Raw genomic sequence first — 23,393 nt, 5'->3', positions numbered from 1 at the left:
GGACGGGAGGGGAGTGTACGATATTCCCTTGATGCCTTTTTATATTGACATGTTGGGATATTTTGTATACGATGACTTAAGTAAAAGTATCAAAGCTTTTTTTCCCCAGTTTTTTTCTTTAACGTGGCTTTAGAACATTTAAAATAACATGCGTGGCCCAAATGTTGCTCCTGTCGGGCGGCGCAGCTCTGGACGGAGCAGCTCCTTTTCTTTCACAGCTCAAAGCCTAACTCTAACCCCACCCCCGTCTACACTCCCTTCGTTTGTGTTCACTTCCTCCGTTGTGAAATGCCAACCCCACTGATTTTCACTCATCATCGATTTAATAACTTGACAGGAAAAAGGAGGACACTCCCACATAAAATGTACACGTTGGCTATATAATAAGATCCTGATCTCGGAAATGGTAAAACAGAAAAAATGATGTTTTTGTACTTCTGAGAGTTTGCATTTATTGACACGTAGCTCCTGAGGGCCTGTCTTCTCATCTCTTGTGGTACTTCCTCACCTAGAATATAAATTCCTGAAGGTCAAGACCAGGTTCTCTGTGCCCCTCCCCCAGGGCCAGTAGAACAAAGAGACAGAGGTGGTTGTAGCTCCTGAGATGCCTGTCTACCTCACAGCAGGCACTGTACAGGAGCTGGGCCTCAGGCAACGAAAGGCTATGAACGTGTCTGCAGCTGCGGCCTCCACCCCAGTTCAGTGGGGTCCTGGCCCGGGTGCTGGCCTGCTGAGCGGCAGGGCTTCAAAATAAGCCATCACAGGCACCCTCTGCTCTCTGGGAAAGGGTGGGAATTGCCTCATACCTCCTGCCCTGTCTCCCAACATTTTTGTGATTGCCATGACCGCGATTTACAGACCACAATTTGGGTCTGAGACAAGGGACATTTGTACCAAGTCTAGATTTCAGAGGCACCCATGAAATCAGAGTTTAGATGCCTAAATTTTTGGACTTTGGTTTTTTCATCTGATAGGGACAGAGTGAAGAGATACCAAGGTGTTGATTAGTTTGTGACGGTTTGGCGGCAGCTTAGCCTCACAGCATACGGTAAAGTAGTTACAAAAGATTAGAATACTGGGACCAAGGGGAGAACAGACCAGACGCAGAACAGCAACGATCTGAGTTGCTGGCTGTGGTTCACTCACTCTGGTTCAGTCTGGGCCTCCATGGCCAAAGCCAAGGGTAATTGGGACACACGTTGATGCAGGTGATGACAGGCCACTGTTCTGCAGCCCAGGTGGACCCAGCCAAGGCATCGTTCTGTGAAAACCAGGGCTCTGGCCTGGACAGGGCATGGTATTTTCATGCCTTGCCTGCATTGATGCACCTTCTCAAAGCACGTCCGCAGGGAAGTGGGGTTCCCAGAAAGCTGGAGGGAGGCCAGGTTTGGGGATGCCCCAGGTCTCCAGTCTCTGGGGTTGGTCAGTAGTTGGGTGAGGTGCAGGGGTGCATGCTTCCCCCCAGGACACAGGCCAGGTTCACTGTACACCTCTGCAGGCCTTGGCCCTGAGGGGAGGGCCAGCATCTGTCTTTTTCCTAAGGCCACTCACATGCCTTTCATGGGCAACTCTAGGAAGAGGCGATGGAGCCGTGTTCACTCTCATACCAGTGCCCGGAACTGGAGTGCACCTTTGGAGGACACAGCCCCAGTGGCTGTGGCTCTGGCATCTCTCTGAACCCAGCACAGCTGCTTCAGGATGTCCTCCAGGGATCTCTCATGCCCAGAGAAGGTGCTCATTAAACACTGGTTGAACAACTGAGTGATAAAACATTTTGATAAAGACTACTCTCAAAAATAGAGTTCTTGGCGACTTCCCTGGTGGTGCAGTGTTTAAGAATCCACCTGCCAATGCAGGGGACACGGGTTCGAGCCCTGGTGCAGGAAGAACCCACATGCCGTGGAGCAACTAAGCCCGCGAGCCACAACTACTGAGCCAGCGCTCTACAGCCTACGAGCCACTACTACTGAAGCCCGTGCGCCTAGAGCCCGTGCTCTGCAACAAGAGGAGCTACCCAATGAGATGCCTGCGCACTGCAACGAAGAGTAGCTGCCGCTCGCCGCAACTCAAGAAAGCCTGCGCCGCAGCAACGAAGACCCAATGCAGCCCCCAAACTTAATTAATTAAATTAATTTTTAAAAAAAGATTCCACGCTTCCACGGCAGGGGGTGCGGGTTTGATCCCTGGTCAGGGAACTAAGATCCTGCCTCCCGCCTGGTGTGGCCAAAAATTAAAAAAAAATGTTCTCAGAATAAAACAACTCCCTTTCAACCCAATTGGAGGCATTGAGGGAGTTAACAGCAGGCTCGTGGACACCCAGGAAGTCCTCGACTGCAGGTTTCCACTGTGGAGCAGCAGCAGGGGAGCGAGGGCTGTGCCATGGGCCACACAGCCCTGCACATGGGTGAGTTGGGAAGGAGGTGCAGTGGTGAGTGTGGCCCTGGTGGACTGAAGTGGATGCTGATTGTAAAGCATGACAGTGCCAGGCATGGAGAAGGTTCTAGCAAACTACAATAACTGGTGAGTAGTCACAATAAAGGTGCTGACCTGGTGTCCACTGCCACTCTCCTCAGTGGAAGAAGGGTCCACCTAGGGGATGGCTGAGGAGGCAGAAGCTTGGGGATGACTAGGGCCATGGACAGAGGGAGGGAGTGGAGAAGAAAGGTCACAGGCACTGGCTCACTGGGGCAGGGAGCCCAGGCCCAGCAGCACTGAGCTGTACAGACAGGTTTGGGTTTGGGGTGGAACCAGAAGGATCAGGTTAGACTTGGGACCTGAGAGACACGTCATGCAGGTCCTGCAGGTGCCACCTCATGTAATCCTTCACCAGAGGAGGAACCAGAACAAAGTCCTGGCTGTTGGCAGTGTGTCTGTACTACTTAGCACTTGGGGTCTGAGTTCACATATCAAAGCAAAGCTTGGAAAATCCAAGAGCAAAAATAGTAGGCCTTCTGGCTTGCCGGAGCCTCAGAAGGCCCTTGCCCAATAAATCAAACTGCTGCCAGCACAGGCTGACCCTAGGTTTGAAGATTTTTCACCGGACCTCTTAGGAGATGGACAGGGAGAGCTAGAGCGGCTGTGGCTGGCCTGCAGACTGAAACCTGTAGCCACCACCTGGGAGCCTTTCCCCTCCAAAGGTAGAGCTGTTTCAGAGGTAGCTGTGTCCGAGTTTAGTGGGAAAAGCCTTGGGCCTCGGAACCCAGAGCTGTGCAGTCTCACTGCCTCCTCCTGCCTCCAGCAGGCAGTCCTGGGAAAGGCTGGTTAGGGTCCTTGACCCCAGTGAATTCCAGAGCTGGGGGCTATGGCTCTTGGATTTATGTCTGGGCCAGCTGCTGCACGATGTGGCATTTTATCCCATTACCCAGCCCAGCTCTCAGACTCCAGAATTCCACCAGGGCCCTAGTAAGGCAGGCCAGGAGACAACCAGCCCTGTGGGTGCCATCCTGGCATGACATGTGGTCATGACCTGCGGGTGGAGGTGAAAGGGTACCTCCGAGTCCACCCCAGCTGGTGATAAGGTCCTGGGAGGGCTCGCCCGACTGATAAGCACTGGGAAGAGTGGCAAGCTCTGGGAGGTGCAGCCAAGGCGGTTCAGGGAAGCAGCTGCCTAGGTGTGACACATACCACTCTTCTCACCAACTCAGAGCACAAAGGGAGATTTTGCAACCAGCAGTGAGCCATAAAAGGGAGTTTCTGGAACTGACACTCTGGAGCTGGGGATTCCTAGCTGCCCTTTCCTGACTCAGGGCTGGTAAAGTGCATCTTAGGTACTGGGTGCCCTTGGGGGTGATGCTCTGAGGCAGCATAGTCCCTGCTACCCCAAGGTCCTAAGGAGACCCTGATGCTCAGCAGGACTGGCTGTGGAGCATGCATGCCCCTTGGCAGTCCTTCAGGGCTCCCTAGGTGCTCTTTTGTACCTCCATGCAGCGAGGGTCCCCATCTCCCATTCACCCCACCTCACCAATCCCACCTTTGGACCTCTGGCCCTGCCTGGCCCTACAGGGCACAGGGGCTTGGCCAGCCTTCCATGTCACCCTCCATTGGCCCTGCTGCCCATGGTGCCAACTTCTCCACCCTCCTACCTAGCTTGGAGTCCTCAGCCCAAGTCCCTTGTGACCCAGTTATCCCATTTGTTCCCAAGTCCTCAGAAAGATTGCTCTTCTCTAAGGCTGAAAGCGTTCCCTTCCAGAGGCTCAGACAGGGCCCATGAGTGGGGTGCGGGAGCCACTCTGGACACCCCATCGGGCCCAGGGCCTGACGGTGCCCCACCCTTTCCCTGCAGGACCCACAAGAGCCAAAAGGGTAGCACTGGCCTCGCAGGCTGACATGACTAAGAAAGGGCTTTAAACCCATTCTCCTTCAATAGCCACAGGAGCAGTGGCGACTGCACCTGGCCCCTGGCCTGGCTCTGGGTGCCCTGGGGTAGCAGAGGAATGGGGCCCCACTTCCCCTTTCCCACCAGGAGACGACCAGCAGACACCCTGGCTCCTTAGGGGGAGTTTATTTCCCGGTCAGAAAAGGAGAAGCAGGACAGGCTCTTGTGCGTTCTAGGCCCGGGTCTGACCGGGGAGGGGCAGGGTGGGGTGGGGGGCACAGGGGACGGCTCCAGCTGTGCAAGCTTGGTCCCACAGTTGTCCTGGCTGGGTCCTGGTCGGCCTGCTGGGGATGGTGGAACCGAGCCTGGGGGCAGAGGCAGCAGGCCAGTGGGCCCAGAGGACGGCACATATGGAGGCAATAAATACTGACAGGCCAGGCACATGACTCCAGGCCGGCAGGCCCAGGCGGGACAGGTAAGGCTTGGCCACTGGTTTTGTCTGCTGAGGGCTCTCTCTTGGGGCCGTGGGCTCTAGGCACTGCCCACCGGGACAGAGAAGGCAGAGGTGTGAGGACACCCAGCCTCCCAGATGGGACTGGAGGCCGCTCAAGGTTTGGCATTTGGCTTTCCCAAGCCCCTGGAGCCGTCCCCGCAGCCCTGGCCAGGGGGAGGGGGACTGGCCAGGCCCAGGCAAACTGGGGAGCAGCAGCAGCACATCCCACACACCTTCTCGGGCCACTGGGATCACAGATGGGGCAGGGACTGGGGGAGACCACATGCTCATGCAGACACGGGGTTAGGAGATTAGTGACGCCCCCTCAGCACACGTTCCACATGTTAAGGCATCATGGTTAGACGGTTACTGACAGTGATGGATGGACTGACCAGGGAGAAGTGAAAGCTGGAGGACGACCGGCCCAACGAGGCCCCACATGGTACACCCCACCCCCACCAGGAGGGCGTGCCAGACATGAGGTGGGGCAACAGAGAAGGCCCAGCGTACCTGAGCCCCTCTGCAATGCCTGGCTCCCTTGCCAGGACTTCAGGTCGGGTTAGGACGGTGGGGGAACCTCAAGGGATACAGAAGGGGAGGTGTAGACCTCCCTCCCCACAGCACAGGCGGAAGCAGCAACAACACTAGACCACCGAGGAGGCTGGGGCCAGCAGGCTGGAAGGGTGGAGGAGGGACAGACAGGCCTGCCAGGAGGCAGGCCAGGGGCAGTGGCGGCAGCGTGGGCGGGCCCTGTCAGCACTTTGGTCTGGGGGCGGGAGGGGTGGGGAGGGGCATGTCCGTCCTTCCGTCCGCCCGCCCTGCCCACCTCCCAGCCACGGCTCAGTCCTTCCACTCCTTCTTGATGGTGAGGTTCCACTCCCAGGACAGGTGGTCAGTCCTGTCGTCGTCTGTGAAGCGGGACTTGATGTTGTAGCTGCCTCGAGCCAGCATGCCCTTGGGGGCCTCCTCCATGGGGGTTAGGAACTCGTATTCCTCTGCCCGAGGCCCATAGCTCCCCACCATGTAGTCAGTCTTGTCAACTGCGATGCAGAAACGGTGTCGGTCAGGGAGCAGAGCTGGGCATTTCCTCTCTCCCTCCCGATCCCTGAGCCCCTGGGTGGCCACCTCCCTCCTGGGAGCTCGGGCCTGGCGCCCACCCCCACTCACTCTTAACGCCTTTCCTGTATGTGTGCTGGATGTACTTCATGCCGGACACGATCTCTCGGTTCACCTACAAGGAGGCACCCCAAGCAGGGCTCAGCCAGGATCCCCAGTCCCAGCCCCTGGCACCTCCCTGAGCCTCCTCCTTACCCGGAAGGAGATTTTTATCCTGTATTCCACACCCTCCTTCAGCACAAAAGACTGCTTCTTAAAGCTCTCCAGATCACCTGCATTTGAGAAGAATGCCACACTAGGAGGTTCAGCCAGCCAGAGGAAGCCTCTGGCCCTGGTGGGGTGCCCCTTCCACCTGCCCCCCCCAACATAACCCTTGGCAACCCAGACCAAGACAACACCAAAACCAGAGCCTTTTAAGACCACTTGGCTACACTTCTTGTGCTGCCCACAAGAGGGCGCCAACACCCCAACAAACTATCTTTAGGGGAAGCAGCAGGGTGCCAGGCAGCCCCAGCCAGGAACCTCAGAGATACCACTCACCTGTCAGGTCCAGCTCCAAGGGGCCCGGGGCCGTGCTACAAACCAGGATCAGTCGGGTCACCACAACATTGGGGACGTTGGGGTCTGCAAAGTGACAGCAAATTAGAGTTTCACCAGTGGGGGAAACAGTAGCAAACATCCAGAAAAGCGACAGGTGTCCACACCCACCCACCAGGGCCCACTCACCGGCAGACACGGCCACACGGCCCAGCAGGGCCTCCTTGTACTTGCGCAGACTCTCGTCGTCCTTGTCCAGCTCCTGGATCTCCTGGATGCTCTTCTGGGCCGGGGGCTTGTAGTTGACGGAGTGCTCATCCTCCTCGTTCTCAGCTGCAATCTGTGCCAACTGCTCGGCTGTGGGCTCCTGCTCAGCCATGCTCACCTCTAGCTAGATCTGGGACACCTGTGGACAGGGTAGCATGGGCTGTGGCATCTCGGAGGGACCCAGTGTTCCCCCTCCTGCCCCTTTGCAGGTCCCCCAGGTGATCTGCGTCAGATCTCTGCAGGTGGCCAAGCCCCCACCTGGGCCCAAGAAGAGGTGTATCTTCTGTAACAGGAAAGCAACGACAATCAGAACTTTGAAAAGGACCCAGACACTGGCTCCTGAGGCCCAGAGGGGCCACACTCACCTCCTTGCCCTGCCCACCTCAGGGGACCCCACCCCAGGTCCAGCACCCAGAGCTAAGTGGAATCTGCACCCTGCTCCTAGGGGAGACCAGGCACACAGCTCCCTTGCTGCCCAGGAAGCAGCAGCAACCTGGTCCCACCAGGCAACATCAGGACCAAGTCCTGCTGCTTTTTCTGAACTTTCCAGGCCCTTGCCTCAAGGGACCCCTCCTGCTGGGTCCTCTCTAACCACAGGGTTCCTTCGGACACGTCCTAGCTGCAAACCAAAGCCTTCGTGCAAGACACGACTCAGTTCTCTCTCACCCTTCAAACACAGGACTCTCCTAAGGCTCAGATAACAGGGCCAACCTCAGTCTCACAGGTTAAGTCCTAAAATGGCATGAGAGGCCCTAAGTGTCTGCCAATCATATCTCCAATTGTGAGGGTCTGCGACCTAGAATTTGCGAACCACTGCAAACATGTGGTAGTCAGGACCCTCCTTCCGCACCCTGCCCCAGAAGAGCCCACAGCAGTGCTGACAAAGCGAGGAGCAGCGATGGGGCAGCCACTGGGCTTCCTTCGCTGAGGATGACCGTCGCACCCCCTAGAATCCCTGAGAAATATCTGAAACCCACTCAGATCTGACCTGGCGGTGCAGGAGATGGGTCAGGGCCACCAGCTGCCAGTAAAGATAGCCAAGGCCGGGACCCGCGCGAGGATCAGATCTTACAAAGGGCCGCTAGGGACGCGGAACCGCCCGGTCGCCGCAGGCGGGGTGGGGCCGTCCCGCTTTTCCAGACCTTCTTGCTGCTTCCTCTGGAATTCCTCTAGAAGACTCACGCCCTAACGCCACTCAATCTCGGCCGCAGGCAACAAAATCCTTTAAGTGCGAAAGCGCGGCCCGCACTTCCGCAGGGCCTGCAATCTGGGCCGGGCCCCGCCCGGCGCGTGAGGTGGGGCGCGGGGACCTCACCGCCCAAGGGAAGGGGCGTCCGGCCTGGCCCGGGCCCGCGCACACCAGCGGGGAGGGGGCCCTGGGCACGAGCGGCGACCACAAAAGAGGCCTGCACAGCCCCCGGATCCCGCCCCCAGCACCCAAGCCCCCGCCTCCAGATCCCAGCGCCCCCGACCCGCACGTGGGCCCGCCCTACGCCTGGACCACCGCCCGCTGTCAATGCGGCCCCCGCCCGGCGCAGACCCCTCGGCGGGGCTAGCGGGCGGGGCGGGCGGCGAGAACAAAGGCGCGGCCCCGGCCTCCTCCCCCGCGGCCGCCCCGCCTGCCGCACCCACCGCGCTTGCCAGCCCCGCCGCCGGCGCTCACCAGAGGATCGTCTTCGCAGTTCTTGCGCGCCCTCAGGCACAGAATGACGAACCTTTGCCGCCCCGCCCGCGCGCGCCCGCCCGGCCACTTCCGGGGCACGCGACTTCCGCTCGCGACGGGAGGGCTGCGGAGAGCGCATGCGCGCGGGGCCTGGCGTCAGCGCGCCGCCGCCATCTTCTGGGCACGGCCTCGTGGGCGCATCCAGCGTGGGCGGTGCGACGGTGGGGACGTTTGCGGAGGCTTATCCCGTTGGGGGTTCTGCGCCCTTTCCCCCAGGTATTTTTTGGACCCGGGCATCCCCAGGGGTCAGCCCGCAAACTGAAGGGGCGGGGCAGTGTCACAGTCTCGCTGATCCCCACGCGGAACGTGGGCGCGGCGTGGCATTTCCGCGAGGTGCTGGAACGCGCGTCTGTCAGTCAACGGGCGCGTCTCCCTCCACGGCCACGCCTCCCTCTGTGGGTACGCAGCCGTCATTCTGCGAGGCCCGGCCAGTCCCCTCTAGGAGCCGGGGTCAGCGGATGGCCGCCGTCCAGCCTGAGGCGGCCTTCGCGCCCAGTCGCCGCTGTTCGGCCTCCTGGAAGTTACCGCCGGAAGTTCAACCGCGGGTGTCGGCCTCGCGCTCCCTTCCCGGAGAGGGGTCGGTGCTCCTGTCGAGCCTTTCGCTCCTTCCAGACCAAGTCAACATGTGGTCGCCCTGCCAAGAGCTCCTGGCCCAGACGCCACGGCCGACCCGGGTTCTCCAGCCGCGTGGCGAGTGTCGGACACTTGCCCATGCGCTCAACCCGGGAGCATTTTGCAGCTCCAGGCGGGGCCCATGATTTGTGACCAATGTGGCGGGACTGGCGGAGCTTGCGCCGCCAGTGCCCGCCAAGCACCCCGCTTCCTCCTCCTCCTCGCGGGGTCTGAGCCCCCAAATGCTCAACACCAGAATCATCACAAACACACACCCCTAGATTGCGCGTAGGAGGGCCTTTTAGGCCATAGAACTTAATGCGAAATACTGACCTTTGGTATCTTTTCGAAATGTCTTTAACTTTTGAGGAGTATTTGCGAGTTTTCTGTATCTAAGAGTCTCACTGTCCCCTTTACGTGTAGGAAGTTGAGTTGGCCAAAGACAGAGCATTCCAGTATGGTATTTATTCGGTGTGTGCTTCTGAGGCTTCCTGCCACTGAAAACCGCGATGCTACAGCCAGCCGTCCTGCTGCACTGCTGAATCGCTGGTTGAGCAAGTTTGCTTTCCCATAACCCAAGTGCTTTTTGAAAAATACCAGACTTGTTATGTTAGTTACCTATTGCTGGATAAAAACGTATCCTGGAATTTAGCAGCTTAAAACGACCAACATTTACTATCTTGAACGAGGATCAGGGAGCTGCTCTGCGGGGTGATTCCGGCTCCAATCTTGTGAGGTTGTGGTCAACTGTGAGCGTGGGGCCTGGTCTCAAGGATCTGCAGTGGGTTGTTGGCTGGAGGGTTTAGTTCCCCGCTGCCAACAGCTTCTGGCCTCTCTATAAGGCAGTTGGCGGCCCCCAAGTGAGGCCTCAGAAACAGAAACAGAGGGCCTTCCCTGGTGGTCCAGTGGGCAAGACTGCACTCCCAATGCAGGGGGCCAGGGTTCAATCCCTGGTTGGGGAACTAGATCCTGCATGCCACAACTAAGAGTCCACATGCAGCAACGAAGATCCTGCATGCAGCAAGAGAACGCAAGCCAGGGAAACAGCAAGTGCCAAAAACAAAGCTGCAGTGTCCCTCATAACCTAGTGTCAGAAGTGCCATCGCTTCTGCTCTCTTCTGCTGGTCACACGGACCTTCCCCAGAACAGCGCCGGAGGAGAGCACAGGAGCATGAGGACAAGGAGGCGGCCCACCACATGGACCAAGGTAGAAAGAATGGGATTATGAAGCCCAGGGGACCGATCACCAGCTTCAACAGGTACCCACCAGCTCGTGTCCAATCCTGTGTCACATGTGCCCTCATTTCCTTAACACATGCAGCAAGTTTGAAGCAAACGTCAAATATCATAAATATTTCAGCGTGTATTTATTTCTAAGAAAAAGGATCCAGACTTCCCTGGCAGCACAGTGGTTAAGAATCTGCCTGCCAATGCAGGGGATATGGGTTCGATCCCTGATCTGGGAAGATCCCACATGCTGCGGAGCAACTAAGCCTGTGTGCCACAATTACTGAGCCTGTGCTCCTAGAGCCCATGCTCTACAATAAGAGAAGACTACGATGCGGTGAGAAGCCCGCACACCGTGACGAAGAGTAGCCCCTACTCGCGACAGCTAGAGAAAGCTCGCGCACAGCAACGAAGACCCAACGCAGCCAAAATAAATTAATTAATTATATTTTAAAAAGAAAAAAAAGGATCCTTTGGGAGTAAATAATAGCAGTACAGTCATCCCACAAACCACTCCAGGACTTCCCTGAAGGTCCAGTGGTTAAGACTTTGTGCTTCCACTGCATGGGACATGGGTTCAATCCCTGGTCGGGGAACTAAGATCCCATATTCCCACATGCCACATGGTGCAGCCTAAAAACAGACAAACCACTCCAAACCTAGTGGCCTGGAGCAGCGGTTTATGGTTCTCTCCTATTCTGTGGGCTGAGAGCTGGGCTTTTTTTCATGCAGTTGTAATCATTTCGGTCGTGCTGCAGCCACAAAGACTGGCCATCAAGATGGCCCCATTTCAACAGCCTGGGCTGTTGGCCCGAGGACCACCCATACAACTCCCATGGGATTTTGGCCGCTGGACTCCAAGAGCAAATGTTCGAAGAGGCCTGTCTACTGTGAAGGAAGGGCACGGCCTAGCAGTAAGGGCAGGTGAGAATCAGGAATGGAGATGTAGGGAACAGTAGTCAACATTCAATTCACGAATCGCTCAGTTTATTACACACGGTTACAAAGTAGGGAAAAGGGGGTAATGAACCACTCCAAGGAGAAGTCTGAGAAGGAGGCGTCTCAGCACGAGCAGCATCTCTGGTCTGGCCACAGGTCTTGAGACAGGTGTGAGTGGGAAGTTGCCTTCTGCTCTGACAGGGCCTCTGGCAACGTTCAAAAAGCTGGAACAGCTCTCAGCAACGTGGAGTCGCGTCCTTCAGGGAAGAGTCTTCAAGTCACTGGGCTTGGTGGTCTCTTCTTAAGGAGCAACAGTTACCCTCTGGGGGAGGGGTCTTCACTCTATCAGTTGTTCCTTCTCTTCCAGTGACATATATCCATCAAACTTCTTATCTAAAGTAACACTCTTAGTTTATCACTTAAGATACTCCCAGTGCTACAACAGACATTTCAAAACAACTAACATGGACGTTCAGGTTGGCCAGTGTGACTCCATTTTGAACTACATAACATGTCTTAACATAGCTTAAATCCTACAAGTTTCACACAGATGAGTAGGAATCATAACAGAAAAGAACTCACATCATAACAGAGCTAGATTCCACCTCTCAACGGGAATAGAAGCAAATGATGTGTGACCCTCTCGTGTAATACACACTCTCTGCCTCCCAGGACCCCCAGAAGTCTCATCCCATCATGGCTTCTGATCAAGACTGGTGAGGGTGAGGCTGGGGTGTGTGGCTTCTCTTAATCTGAAAATTGGGGCTGAGGACCCAGAAGACCTGTTTTGTGGCACCAGACGAAACAACTGTCTCACTCCCTGACCTTCAGAATCTGTGACCATAGTAAAATGTGTTTGTTTCACACCACATTTTGGAGTAATTTAAAGAGCAGTAGCGACCTGGAATACCAACCAAGAAAATATAACAAATTCTTAAATATCATTAAAGATCTAGCCAATAGTTTCCTTGATTGTACTGAGTTCTTTTTGTTAGAGCTTCATACATTGCATTAGTTGTGTTAGGGTCTTCTTTAATAGGATCATCCTCTCTGCTCTGTGCAGTGTCCTGTTGAAGGACCAGGATCACTGGTCCTAGGAGTCTCCCACAACTGGGACTGGCTGGCAACACCATACCCAGTGCTGACATTGTGTCCCTGCCCTTCATCCTTTCCATAGGTGCAGGTTGGACCTGCAGGAGCTGGACCCCTTGGAATGTGACATGTTTCTGCACCATCACAAGAGAGGAATGACGCTGTTTGGAACCTTCTATCAAATTAGCAAAGAACCTAAGAGATGTGACATGCGTGGCTACACCCGGAACGCCCAGCGGGGCTGGGGAGGGCTATGAAAGTACACCTTGAACCTTAACAGTATTCTGAGGAAAGAACTATGGCTGTGTGCAAAGGTTTAGTTGCAAGGACATTTATTTCGGTACTTTTACAACATCAAACATTTTCATTAACAGGGATCTGAAGAGCAGAGCAGATCACTGAGCAGCCCCAGAACATCTACACTGTAGTAAATATTAATATATATTAATTTAAAAACCCTGTGATTAATTAAAACTTTTTACATTATTCAAATAAAAATATTTAATGACATAGAAAGGCAGCTTTACTGAGGTATAATTTACAAAATCCACCCATTGAAAGTTTACAATACAAGAATTTTTTAGTGAATTTGTAGAGGTGCATAATCCTCATGCCAAGAAAGTTTCCCTTGAGCTATTCGTAGTTGATGCCCACTCTAGCCCCCCTTCTCCCCCAGACCCTGGCAACCACTGTTCTGCTTTGTGCATCTGTAAAGTTGTCTTTCCTGGACATTTCTTGTAAGTGGAATCACACAATATATAGTCTTCTGGTGTCTTGTGATTTCACCTAATGTTTTGCAGGCCATCTACAGCGTAGAATGCACATTTTTGTCCTCTTTATTGTATAAGTATAGCATATTCTGTTTGTATTCACTTGTCAGTTGATGCACTTTTGGTTTCCTTTTTGTCTGTTGTGAACATATGCTGTCTTTGCATGAACGTTTGTTCATTTGTCTTGGGTAGATTGCCAAGTGTGAAATTCCCAAGTTTTCCAAGGTGGGGATGTACCTTTTCACATTTCAGCAATGTGAAAAGGTTCCAGTTGGGCACACCCTGCCAACATTTGGCATTGTCTTTTTTTTGGCTACATTGGGTCTTCATTGCTGCACGCGGGCTTTCTCTATTTGCGGCGAGCGGTGGCTACTCTTCGTTGCGGCAGGTGGGCTTTTCATTGCGGTGGCTTCTCTTGTTGTGGAGCACGGGCTCTAGGCGTGCAGGCTTCAGTAGTTGTGGCACGTGCGCTCCGTAGTCTCAGTAGTTGTGGCGCACGGGCTTACTTGCTCCACGGCATGTGGGATCTTCCTGGACCGGGGCTCGAACCTGTGTCCCCTGCATTGGCAGGTGGATTCTTAGCTACTGCGCCACCAGGGAAATCCCTGTCTTTTTGATTAAAGCTGTCCTAGTGGATGTGACATGGTGTCTCTTTGTGGCTTTGATTTGCTTTTCCCTGTTGAAGAGTCCTCTTTGGTAAAACATCTATTCAAGTTTTTTGTCCACTTTTAAGTTTGGTTGTTCTATTCAGTTGTAAGACTATTGATGGGTCCTGGATGGGAGTCCTTTGTCAGATATATTTTCTGTGACTTTGTTTTTCTTAATGATGTCTTTTGAAGGGCAAAACCTTTTAAGTGAATTCTAACATCAATTTTTTTTTTCATGACTCATGCTTTTGATGTTGTGTCTAAGAACTCTTTGCATAAGCCAAAGTTGTAAAGATTTTCTCCTATATTTTCTTCTGTTATGTGTATAATTTCAGCTTCCATTTAGGTCTGCACTCCATTTTGAGTTAACTTTTGTGTATAACACGAGTCAAAAGTTGAAAAGACTAATAATTTTCCCCACTGAACTGTCTTTGCACGTTTGTTGAAATTTTATTCACCATAAACTTAAGGGTTTATTTATAGACTCAATTCTGTTCCTTAATCTATATGCCACAACCTCTTGATTGCTGTAGCTTTGTAGTAAGTTTTGAAATTTGGTAGTGTAGGTTCTCCAACTTTATTATTCTTTTCAGAATTGTTTTGGCTATTCTAGGTCCTTTGAATTTCCATATAAATCTTAAAAATTTGTTCTCAATTTCTACAAAAGCACCTATTGATAGGGATTACATTGACTCTATAGAGCAATCTGGGGAGAACTGCCATTTTAACAATATTGAATGTTCCAACCCAAAGCATGAGATTTCTACGCATCTATCTATTTATTAAAAAAAAATTGGGGGACTTCCCTGGTGGCACAGTGGTTGAGAGTCCGCCTGCCGATGCAGGGGATACGGGTTCGTGCCCCGGTCTGGGAGGATCCCACAGGCCGCGGAGCAGCTGGGCCCGTGAGCCATGACCGCTAAGCCTGCACGTCCGGAGCCTGTGCTCCGCAACGGGAGAGGCCACAACAGTGAGAGGCCCGCGTACTGCAAAAAAAAAAGAAAAAAAAAAATTTTTGACCATGCCTGGCAGCATGTGGGATCTTAGTTCCCTGACCAGGGATTGAACCCGTGCCCCCTGCAGTGGAAGCAGGGAGTCTTAACCATTGGACCACCATGGAAGTCCTTTTTAAATTGAAGTATAGTTGATTTACAATGTGTTTATTTCTGCTGTACAACACAGTGACTCAGTTATACACATATATACATTCTTTTTAATATACTTTTCTATTAAGGTTTATCCCAGGATATTGAATATACTTCCCTGTGCTATGCAGTAGGACCTAGTTTATCCATTCTGTAAGTTAACCCCAAACTCCCAGTCTGTCCCTTCTCCACCCCCACACATCTATTTAATCTTTAGTTTCTCTCAGCAGTATTTCATAGTTCTCAGTGTGCAGGTCTGGCACTTCTGTTGTTAAACTTGTTCCTTTTTTTTTTTTTTTTAGCTACATGGAGTGGCATGTGGGATCTTAGTTCCCTGACCAGGGATTGAACCCATGCCTCCTGCATTGGCAGCAGTCTTAACCACTGGACCGCCAGGGAAGTCCCAATTTTATTCTTTTTTGTATTGACATAAATAGAATTTTAATTTCATTTTTGAATTGTTGATTTTTGTGTATTGATGTTATATTCTTATATTCTGCAACCTTACTAAGCTCATTTACTAGTTCTTTTTTCAAAAATTAATTAATTTGTTTATGGCTGCATTGGGTCTTCGTTGCTGTGTGCAGGCTTCCCATTGTGGTGGCTTCTTGTGTTGCACAGCACGGGCTTTAGGCATGCAGGCTTCAGTAGATGTGGCTTGAAGGCTCTAGAGCTCAGACTCAGTAGTGTGGCGCACGGGCTTAGTTGCTCCGCGGCACGTGGGATCTTCCTGGACCAGGGCTCGAACCCGTGTCCCTTGCATTGGCACCGTGTCCCTTGCATTGGCAGGCGGATTCTTAACCACTGCGCCACCAGGGAAGCCCTCATTTACTAGTTCTTAAAGTTTGTGTAATTCCTTAAGATTTTGTACCTGTAGGATCATGTCATCTCTATGAAAATCCCTGGTTTTACCCTTCCCCAGAAAAGCTTGTGTTAATCTTTTAAAAGAACATATCTTTGCCAATTTGATGTCCTAAAATGATGGCATCATATAGTTTTTTTTGGCTGCCTTCGGGTCTTCATTGCTGTGTGCAGGCTTTCTCTAGTTGCAGCGAGCGGGCGCTACTCTTCGTTGCAGTGCATGGGGCTTCTTATTGCAGTGGCTTCTCTTACTGTGGAGCACGGGCTCTAGGCGAGAGGGCTTCAGTAGTTGCAGCACGCAGGCTCAGTAGTTGTGGCTCTCGGGTTCCAGAGTGCAGGCTCAGTAGTTGTGACGCACAGGCTTAGTTGCTCCATGGCATGTGGGATCTTCCTGGACCAGGGCTCAAACCGTGTCCCCTGCATTGGCAGGTGGATTCTTATATTAAATAACTGAATGTTGGTGATTAACTCAATCTCCAGCCCCTCTCCCCTCCCCAGAGGTCACGGGATAGTGAGTGGGTGGGGCTGAGAGTTCCAACCCAATAATCAAGTCTTGGTCTTTCTGGTGACCAGCATCCAGCCTGAAACTATCCAGGGGCCCACCAAGTCATTCATTAACATAAATTGAAAGGGCCTTGTTATGAATAACAAATGATCCTATCATTCAGGAAATTCCAAGGGATTTAGGAGCTCTGTCCCAGGAACCAGGGACAAAGATCAATTTACTACATATTTATTATACCACAGTCACTTTTGACTCCTTTTCTATGCTTGTGGCACTTAGGTGGGGAGGAAGCCAGGACACCTGTGGTGAGAACTTCCCGTGGGCACTTCTGGATTTGCTAGGTGAATCCTCTAGGTGTGGTGTAGTGTGGTGTGGTCTTCTATTCCCCTTACACCTCAGGGAGGATGAGCCCCAAGTCAATTTCAGGAGGTGCTGTGGGCTTCCCAATGCTTCATCTCAGGGGACTCTCTGCTGGCCCCACCTGCAGGGAGGTGCAGTAGGCTCCAGGAGCTGCCTGGCCCACCATCAGCCAGCACCACATCAGCTGCTGAGGACTCTTCCCAACATGCATCATTTTATCAGGCATCACAAAATGGTGATTTTTCTAACATTTCTGCATTTCTTAGCTGGAATTCTTTTAAAAGAACCTCCAGTCATCAGCTATTTAATCCCTTCAAATTACAGTTTGTATAGAAAAAAACAGATTACATGTTTGTTCCTTTGCATTTATTTGCCAATTTTTAGAATGAATTAGTGCCCAAGTAATCTCCAAAGGTGAACATTAGATTTTTTTTTAAGTATCATCATCAACTCTTGGATGTTTATATATTTGACAAGGACCAAAGAAAAGAAAACAACCCAGAAAGAAATATTAACTCTATGAAATCATTAATGGTAACTTGAATGGCTTGTTTATGATGGCTTTGTACATTTAAAATAACTTGAATGCTCACATTGATTTTTATATACAGATATTAATTTACAATTAATTAACGTGCTAAAACATTTTATAAGTTGTTTGTACAACCCACATAGATAACATAAAAATTAACTCTGGCCTAGCTTAGACAAGCTGATGTATTTAAAACTAATGAGAACTGGGCTTCGCTGGTGGTGCAGTGGTTAAGAATCCACCTGCCAATGCAGGGAACATGGGTTTGAGTCCTGGTCCCGGAAGATCCCACATGCTGCGAGCAACTAAGCCCATGCGTCACAACCACTGAGCCTGCGCTCTAGAGCCCGAGAGCCACAACTACTGAGTCTGTGTGCCACAACTACTGAAGCCTGCACGCCTAGAGCCCATGCTCCACAAGAGAAACCACCGCAAAGAGAAGCCCGTGCACTGCAACAAAGTAGCCCCCGCTCGCCGCAACTAGAGATAGCCTGCGAGCAGCAACAAAGATCCAATGCAGCCAAAAATAAATAAAATAAATTTAAAAATAACAATCAATTTAAAAAATAAAATTAATGAGATTACCTTCTGGTACTTTGATGGTTTGTTTTTATATTAAAATGTTTAAGGATGTATATTATTTATTGCTATTTTCCCCTAAATGGTCAGTTGATCCTAGGGTGACTCACTAATAACAGCTGGCCTTCCCTGGTGGCGCAGTGGTTGAGAGTCCGCCTGCTGATGCAGGGGACATGGGTTCGTGCCCCGGTCCGGGAAGATCCCACATGCCGTGGAGCGGCTGGGCCCATGAGCCATGGCCGCTGAGCCTGCGCGTCTGGAGCCTGTGCTCTGCAACAGGAGAGGCCACAACAGTGAGAGGCCCGCGTACCGAAAAAAAACAAAAACAAAATCAAAAAACAGCTAATTAATGTAAGCCATATAAACATTTATGAAAATTATACAATCACATGTAATTCCATAAACAAGTAATATATGTAAATTACCAAAAAAAAAAAATCAACAAGGGTATGTGAGGAAGCCACAATGGAATGCAAAGTGTAACAAAAGAAACTAACTACAGTACAAATTACACTGAAGGGGGTGGAAGAGAAGGACTCGCATAAGCAACTTTGGAAACCAGTACTTTCATTGGATACTCTTCTATGCGTTGAGCTCAACTCACAGAACCCAATTCTGTACCCTAGTTAGTAAATGCTTCTCACAGGGCTATATGTTAGAGTTCGAAAATCAGGTTAGGTGGACACTTAAAGGATTTACATTATATAAGCAAATATGTTGATAATGAGAGCCAGGTTTCTGTCAGGGAAAGAATTTACGAATAAGGGGAGGTGAGAAGGAATCCTATGGAATTGGGTTGGAATCAAGAGATATCAGTATGAACTCATGGTTTTAAAAAATGCATATATACAGCTAAATAGATACAGAAATGAATATAGATGTGTATGCAAGAATTAGTATATACAGTTCCTAGCTCCGTCCTGAGAGGGCTCAGAAGCAACTGCTCAGTAGCAATGAGCACACCCAATATCCAGATCTTGGTTGCTAAATACCAGTCTCCATGAAAGGAGCCAGGGACTAGAAGGTGAGCCTGGAGCCTCTCCTGGGGCCAGAAAGTCAGGAAGTGTTTTAAAAAGGACATGGCGGGGCTTCCCTGGTGGCACAGTGGTTGAGAGTCCGCCTGCCGATGCAGGGGACGCGGGTTCGTGCCCCGGTCCGGGAAGATCCCACGTGCCGCGGAGCGGCTGGGCCCGTGAGCCGTGGCTGCTGAGCCTGCGCATAAAAAATAAAAATAAAATAAAAAAAAATAAAAAGGACATGGCGGTCTTGCCTGGCAGTGCAGCGGTTAAGACTCTGCACTTCCACTGCAAGGGGGTACAGGTTCGATCCCTGGTTGGGGAACTAAGATCCCACATGCTGCGTATAACGCAGCCAAAAAAAAAAAAAAAAGGACATGGCATGTCAAAAGGGCACAGGACGAATCCTAACAGTCTGAGCAACAGAGTTAACAGTTACCAGATTATGACTCATAGAATCAAATAAATACCCTCAAGTCCATACTGATATATATAAGCGAATAAATGGTGAAGGGACTGCTCTTTCTTAGAAAAGAATTCCAATTAATGTTGAAAGAATGGGAAATGTAAAAAACTCACCATTAAACACCGTAATAATAATTATTGCATCATAGGATGCTAAAATCAGCAGGCAAAATGAGGTGAGAAACAAGTATTCATTTAGTCTCAAAGTTCTCCTCCAATAAATTTATAGATTATAAAGGAGAGAAGGATAACGCTACAGTCCAGAAACCCGGCAGCTCCTACTGAAGCACACAAGCAAGGTCATAGCATGGGTAATGAGACAGACAGACCACCATGCTGTACCCCATGGGAAACCCTTTCAGTGGTATTCTTGTCTGGAATACATCACCCTGGACTAATCATAACGAAGCAGAACAATCCCCAATGAGACTGATCTTCAAAAAGCGTCAAGGTCGTGAAAGACACAAAAAGGCTAAGTACTACCAGTTACAGACGACTACAGACATCTTTAGCTCAAGGCAGTGGCCCAGGCATTCCTCTTCCATGTGAAACAGGGAAAGCATTTACAACAGAGGCTATGAGGTCAGCTGGCTAAACTTGAATAAGGTCTGTGGTTCAGATAATGGTATTGCTATCAAGTGTTAAGATCTGATTATGTAAGATGATGTCCTTGTTTTTAAAGACAGACACGTGGAAGGATTTAGGAGTATAGTGGCATCACACTGCAACTTACTCTCCATCAGTTAAGAAAATAACAGAGAATGAAAAGGAACGGGGTTCCACCTGGGGGTCTGGGTAAGGATCCAGGAATTCTTTGTATGATTCTCACTTCTTTTCTATAAATCTGAATATCAAAATTACAAAATGACACTTAAGAACATGCACAGTTAAATGGAGAAATAGGCTGACTTTAATAGAAATGATTAGGGAAGACGCTATGTCAATTTCAAGAAGATCGCATCATTTCTGATTGAGCACTTCTATAAAATCTAAAGAATACAGATAATATAGAGATCTTTGTATTCATCTTTGTAAAACTGGAGTACAGGCACTCATCGTGTTCAACTAAATCAACCTTTTACGATTTTATTTGTTGAATGTGATGGATGTTGGTGATAATAACAGGACATTCAATTCCATTTAGGCTATGAGTGTTTGCAAGGAAAGGCCTCCAAATTGTCCAGGGAGGAACGTGTTATCCATGATAACTATTATTCAATCCAGACATTTAAAAAAGAAAGATTATAAAGAAAAGAAACTGCAAATCAAAACCACAATGAGATCCCACTTCACACCCTATAGATGGTTAAAATTTAAAAAAATAGACAGCAACTACTGGCAAGGAAGTGGGGAAATTGGAGCCCTGATCTCTGCTGTCTGGAATGGAAGATGGTGCAGCTGCTGTGGAAAGATCCACGACTCCTCATAAAGTTAAACTTAGTTGCTTTATGACCCAGCAATTCCACTCCATAGGAACTGAAAACTACCTCCACATGAAAATATGTACATAGATGCTCACAGCAGCATTATTTCAATAGCGAAAAAGTAGATACAACCCAAATATCTATCAACTGATGAATGGATAAAATAAAATGTGAAATAACCATAGGATATTTGGCAAGAAAAAGAACTGGATACTAACACAGGTTATAACAAGGATGAACCTCAAAGACATTATGCTGAGTAAAGAAGCCAGACACTGAGGTCACATATTGTATAAAAAATGCATTTGTATGAAATGTCCAGAACAGGCAAATCCACAGAGATGAAAAGTGGACAAGTGGAGGCTGAGAGGGGAACTGAGGCATGACTGACAGCTAATGGTTTTCTTTTTGGGGTAATGAGAATATTCTGTAATTTGAATGTGGTGGTGGATTTGTGACTCTGTGAATGTAGTAAAATTACTGTAAATGGGTTAACTCTATGGTATGTCAATTACATGTTAATAAAGCTCTCATTAAAAAAAAAAATCCTGCAGTAACAAGGGTCTTGTCTGGACAATGCTGGGAAGGTGACTGTTTACATCATTACCTTTTTGTACTGACTGAATGTGTTATTTTTTCAGTTAAAAAACTACTGCTCTTAAGAGTACTTCACATTCCATACCCATTGAAACAAAAACACAAAAGCCCACTCCATCATCTCTGCTTTTTCAGTCATTGTCTATGGAAATCACCCATGTCAGTCTCCAAATGCTAGGCCCTGGCAGCCCCTCCCCAGGCCAGGCTGCACCTCTGGTAGATGCCCCCACAGGGGTACTTCCTTCAAAGCCCAGCACAGAAGCCAGTAGTGAGGCCCCACGACCTCTGCCCCCTCCACCCAGCCATGCTTAGGCTCTGGCTTGTCCTGGCGTTCTCACCCCAGGACCTTTGCACTTGCTCTTCTCTCTGCCAGCAAGGCTCCCCTCCAAAAATCCAGGTGCTCACACCTCCACCTCATCAGCAAAGGTCTCTCCCTACTCCTTACCACCCTCTACTCTGTTTTCCTACACAGCCTTGTCACCGCCTGACATCCTGTATTTCACTTTTCCCACTTTTCCTCCATTGGAATGTACGTTCCAGCAGAACAGAAATGCTCTATGTTCTGCTTCACTTATTTCTATTGTAGTTGTTAGACTACTGTAATTTCTCGTTTTTGTTTCCTGTATTAGAGCCTCAGCTCCCTGCATGCAAGAACAAAACCCTTGTTTAGAGAACTGTTGCTGAGCACAGACACAGCAACGTTCCTCTTCTGGTATTTCAAATCATGTATGAGTGTGACAGCCATTCAACGACTCTGGCACCTTGGCTCCTGCTGGGTCTCACATCACCTGCCAAGGGACAGGGCTGTTCCTTCTTATCCACATTGCTCTGTAAACCACATGTATCTTTTCTCAACTAAGCAAACGTCAGGAACGCACCCAGGAGCTGAGTGGCTCCTCTCCACCTGAGCGTCCCATCAGAGCCCAGAAGCCCCAGTCCCTGTGGGTGTGCCATCCTACCTGGCGCTGGCTTTCTTCTCAACACCTTTGAAAATCCTGAAGACTAACTGACCAGCCAAGCGAGGCATGTTGCCACTCCTGGACCAATCACTGAGCTTTCCACTCAGACCACATGGTGGGAGGTGGCCTGGGGCGCATCCCAGTGGGGGCCTGACCCAGCAAGAGGGGCAGCCCAATCCACCCGGTCTGCGAGACTGCAGTCCAGCGTCTGAGCAAAGAACGTGAAGGAGAAAACGTGCAAGAGCACCAAGTCTATTTCATCCTTTCACTCATTCGACCGGTATTTTCAGGGATGAAGTGCTAGCTATCACAGGACACCCAGCACTGCCCTTAGGTGACAGAAGCCTGATTTGCCTTGGAGCACAGAAGCTGGCCATGCACACTCACCAGTCCCTTCTTTCCAAGAGTATTCCTACGTGAACAGCAAAGCACATGGTCCTCCAGCCCTTGAAGTAATGTGAGGTTTCCCATCTCACAAATCAAAAGACAGGATTAAAGTGATGGGGAGGCTTCTCTCAGCTCCCTGCCAAAACACAGGGTTGTTTTTTTGTTTGTTTGTTTGTTTGTGGTACGCGGGCCTCTCACTGTTGTGGCCCCTCCCGTTGTGGAGCACAGGCTCCGGACACGCAGGCCCAGTGGCCACGGCCCAGGCGCCCAGCCGCTCCGCGGCATGCGGGATCCTCACAGACCAGGGCACGAACCCGCGTCCCCTGCATCGGCAGGCAGACTCTCAACCACTGCGCCACCAGCGAAGCCCCAACACAGGCTTTTTTTTGACTCAGTCGCCTCCCCACCACAGGCCTCCAGCAACCATAATGTCACCCCCTCCCTACTCCTGTCGCCTCCAGCTAGTGTCCCCAAGCCAACTTCCAGGTCAGAGACATCCAGCTCAAAGCAACCCTCATTTGGGTCCACATCTGGACACCTACCCACATCTGGTGTTTCTGCCCACCTGGACCCCCCACTGAGCACAGCCCCTGTCCTTGGCCTGCTTTCTTCCTGGAACTTTCTCTTCACTAACAACATCCTCCTCCAATGCAACACCCCTTGGCCACTCCTCACGATGCCCCACAAGCCCCTAAATCCTGGCCATCACTAGCTCCAAACACCTGAGCCAACAGGCCGCAGCTCCCCATCCCAGAGGCCACTAGTCCCACCATTTACAGCCTCTGGCCTGGGCCCAGCCCACCCCTCAATCGGGTGCTCTTCAGC

At 50.7% G+C, this 23,393-nt stretch overlaps 1 protein-coding gene across 4 annotated transcripts; it reads right to left on the bottom strand.

The window, feature by feature from the left end:
- Positions 1-308: 308 nt before the first annotated feature.
- Positions 309-8,481, bottom strand: ARHGDIA (Rho GDP dissociation inhibitor alpha). Of its 4 annotated transcripts, none has more exons than XM_067021383.1 (7): positions 8,392-8,480; positions 6,651-6,867; positions 6,465-6,548; positions 6,120-6,196; positions 5,976-6,039; positions 5,635-5,848; positions 309-508 (listed from the first exon to the last, which is right to left on the bottom strand). In XM_067021383.1, exons 2-6 carry the CDS (start codon positions 6,838-6,840, stop codon positions 5,649-5,651), a joined length of 615 nt encoding a protein of 204 aa, XP_066877484.1. In that variant the 5' UTR covers positions 6,841-6,867; positions 8,392-8,480; the 3' UTR covers positions 309-508; positions 5,635-5,648. The 4 variants fall into 4 exon arrangements, with proteins under 4 accessions (XP_066877484.1, XP_066877483.1, XP_066877481.1 ...); XM_067021382.1 differs by lacking the exon at positions 309-508 and adding an exon at positions 4,487-4,680; XM_067021380.1 differs by lacking the exon at positions 309-508 and having other exon boundaries at positions 4,487-5,848; positions 8,361-8,481.
- Positions 8,482-23,393: the final 14,912 nt, after the last annotated feature.

Source organism: Kogia breviceps, chromosome 19 (assembly GCF_026419965.1).
Source record: "Kogia breviceps isolate mKogBre1 chromosome 19, mKogBre1 haplotype 1, whole genome shotgun sequence".
NCBI classification, from domain to species: domain Eukaryota; kingdom Metazoa; phylum Chordata; class Mammalia; order Artiodactyla; family Physeteridae; genus Kogia; species Kogia breviceps.
This window is presented reverse-complemented; position numbering and strand designations above follow the sequence as displayed.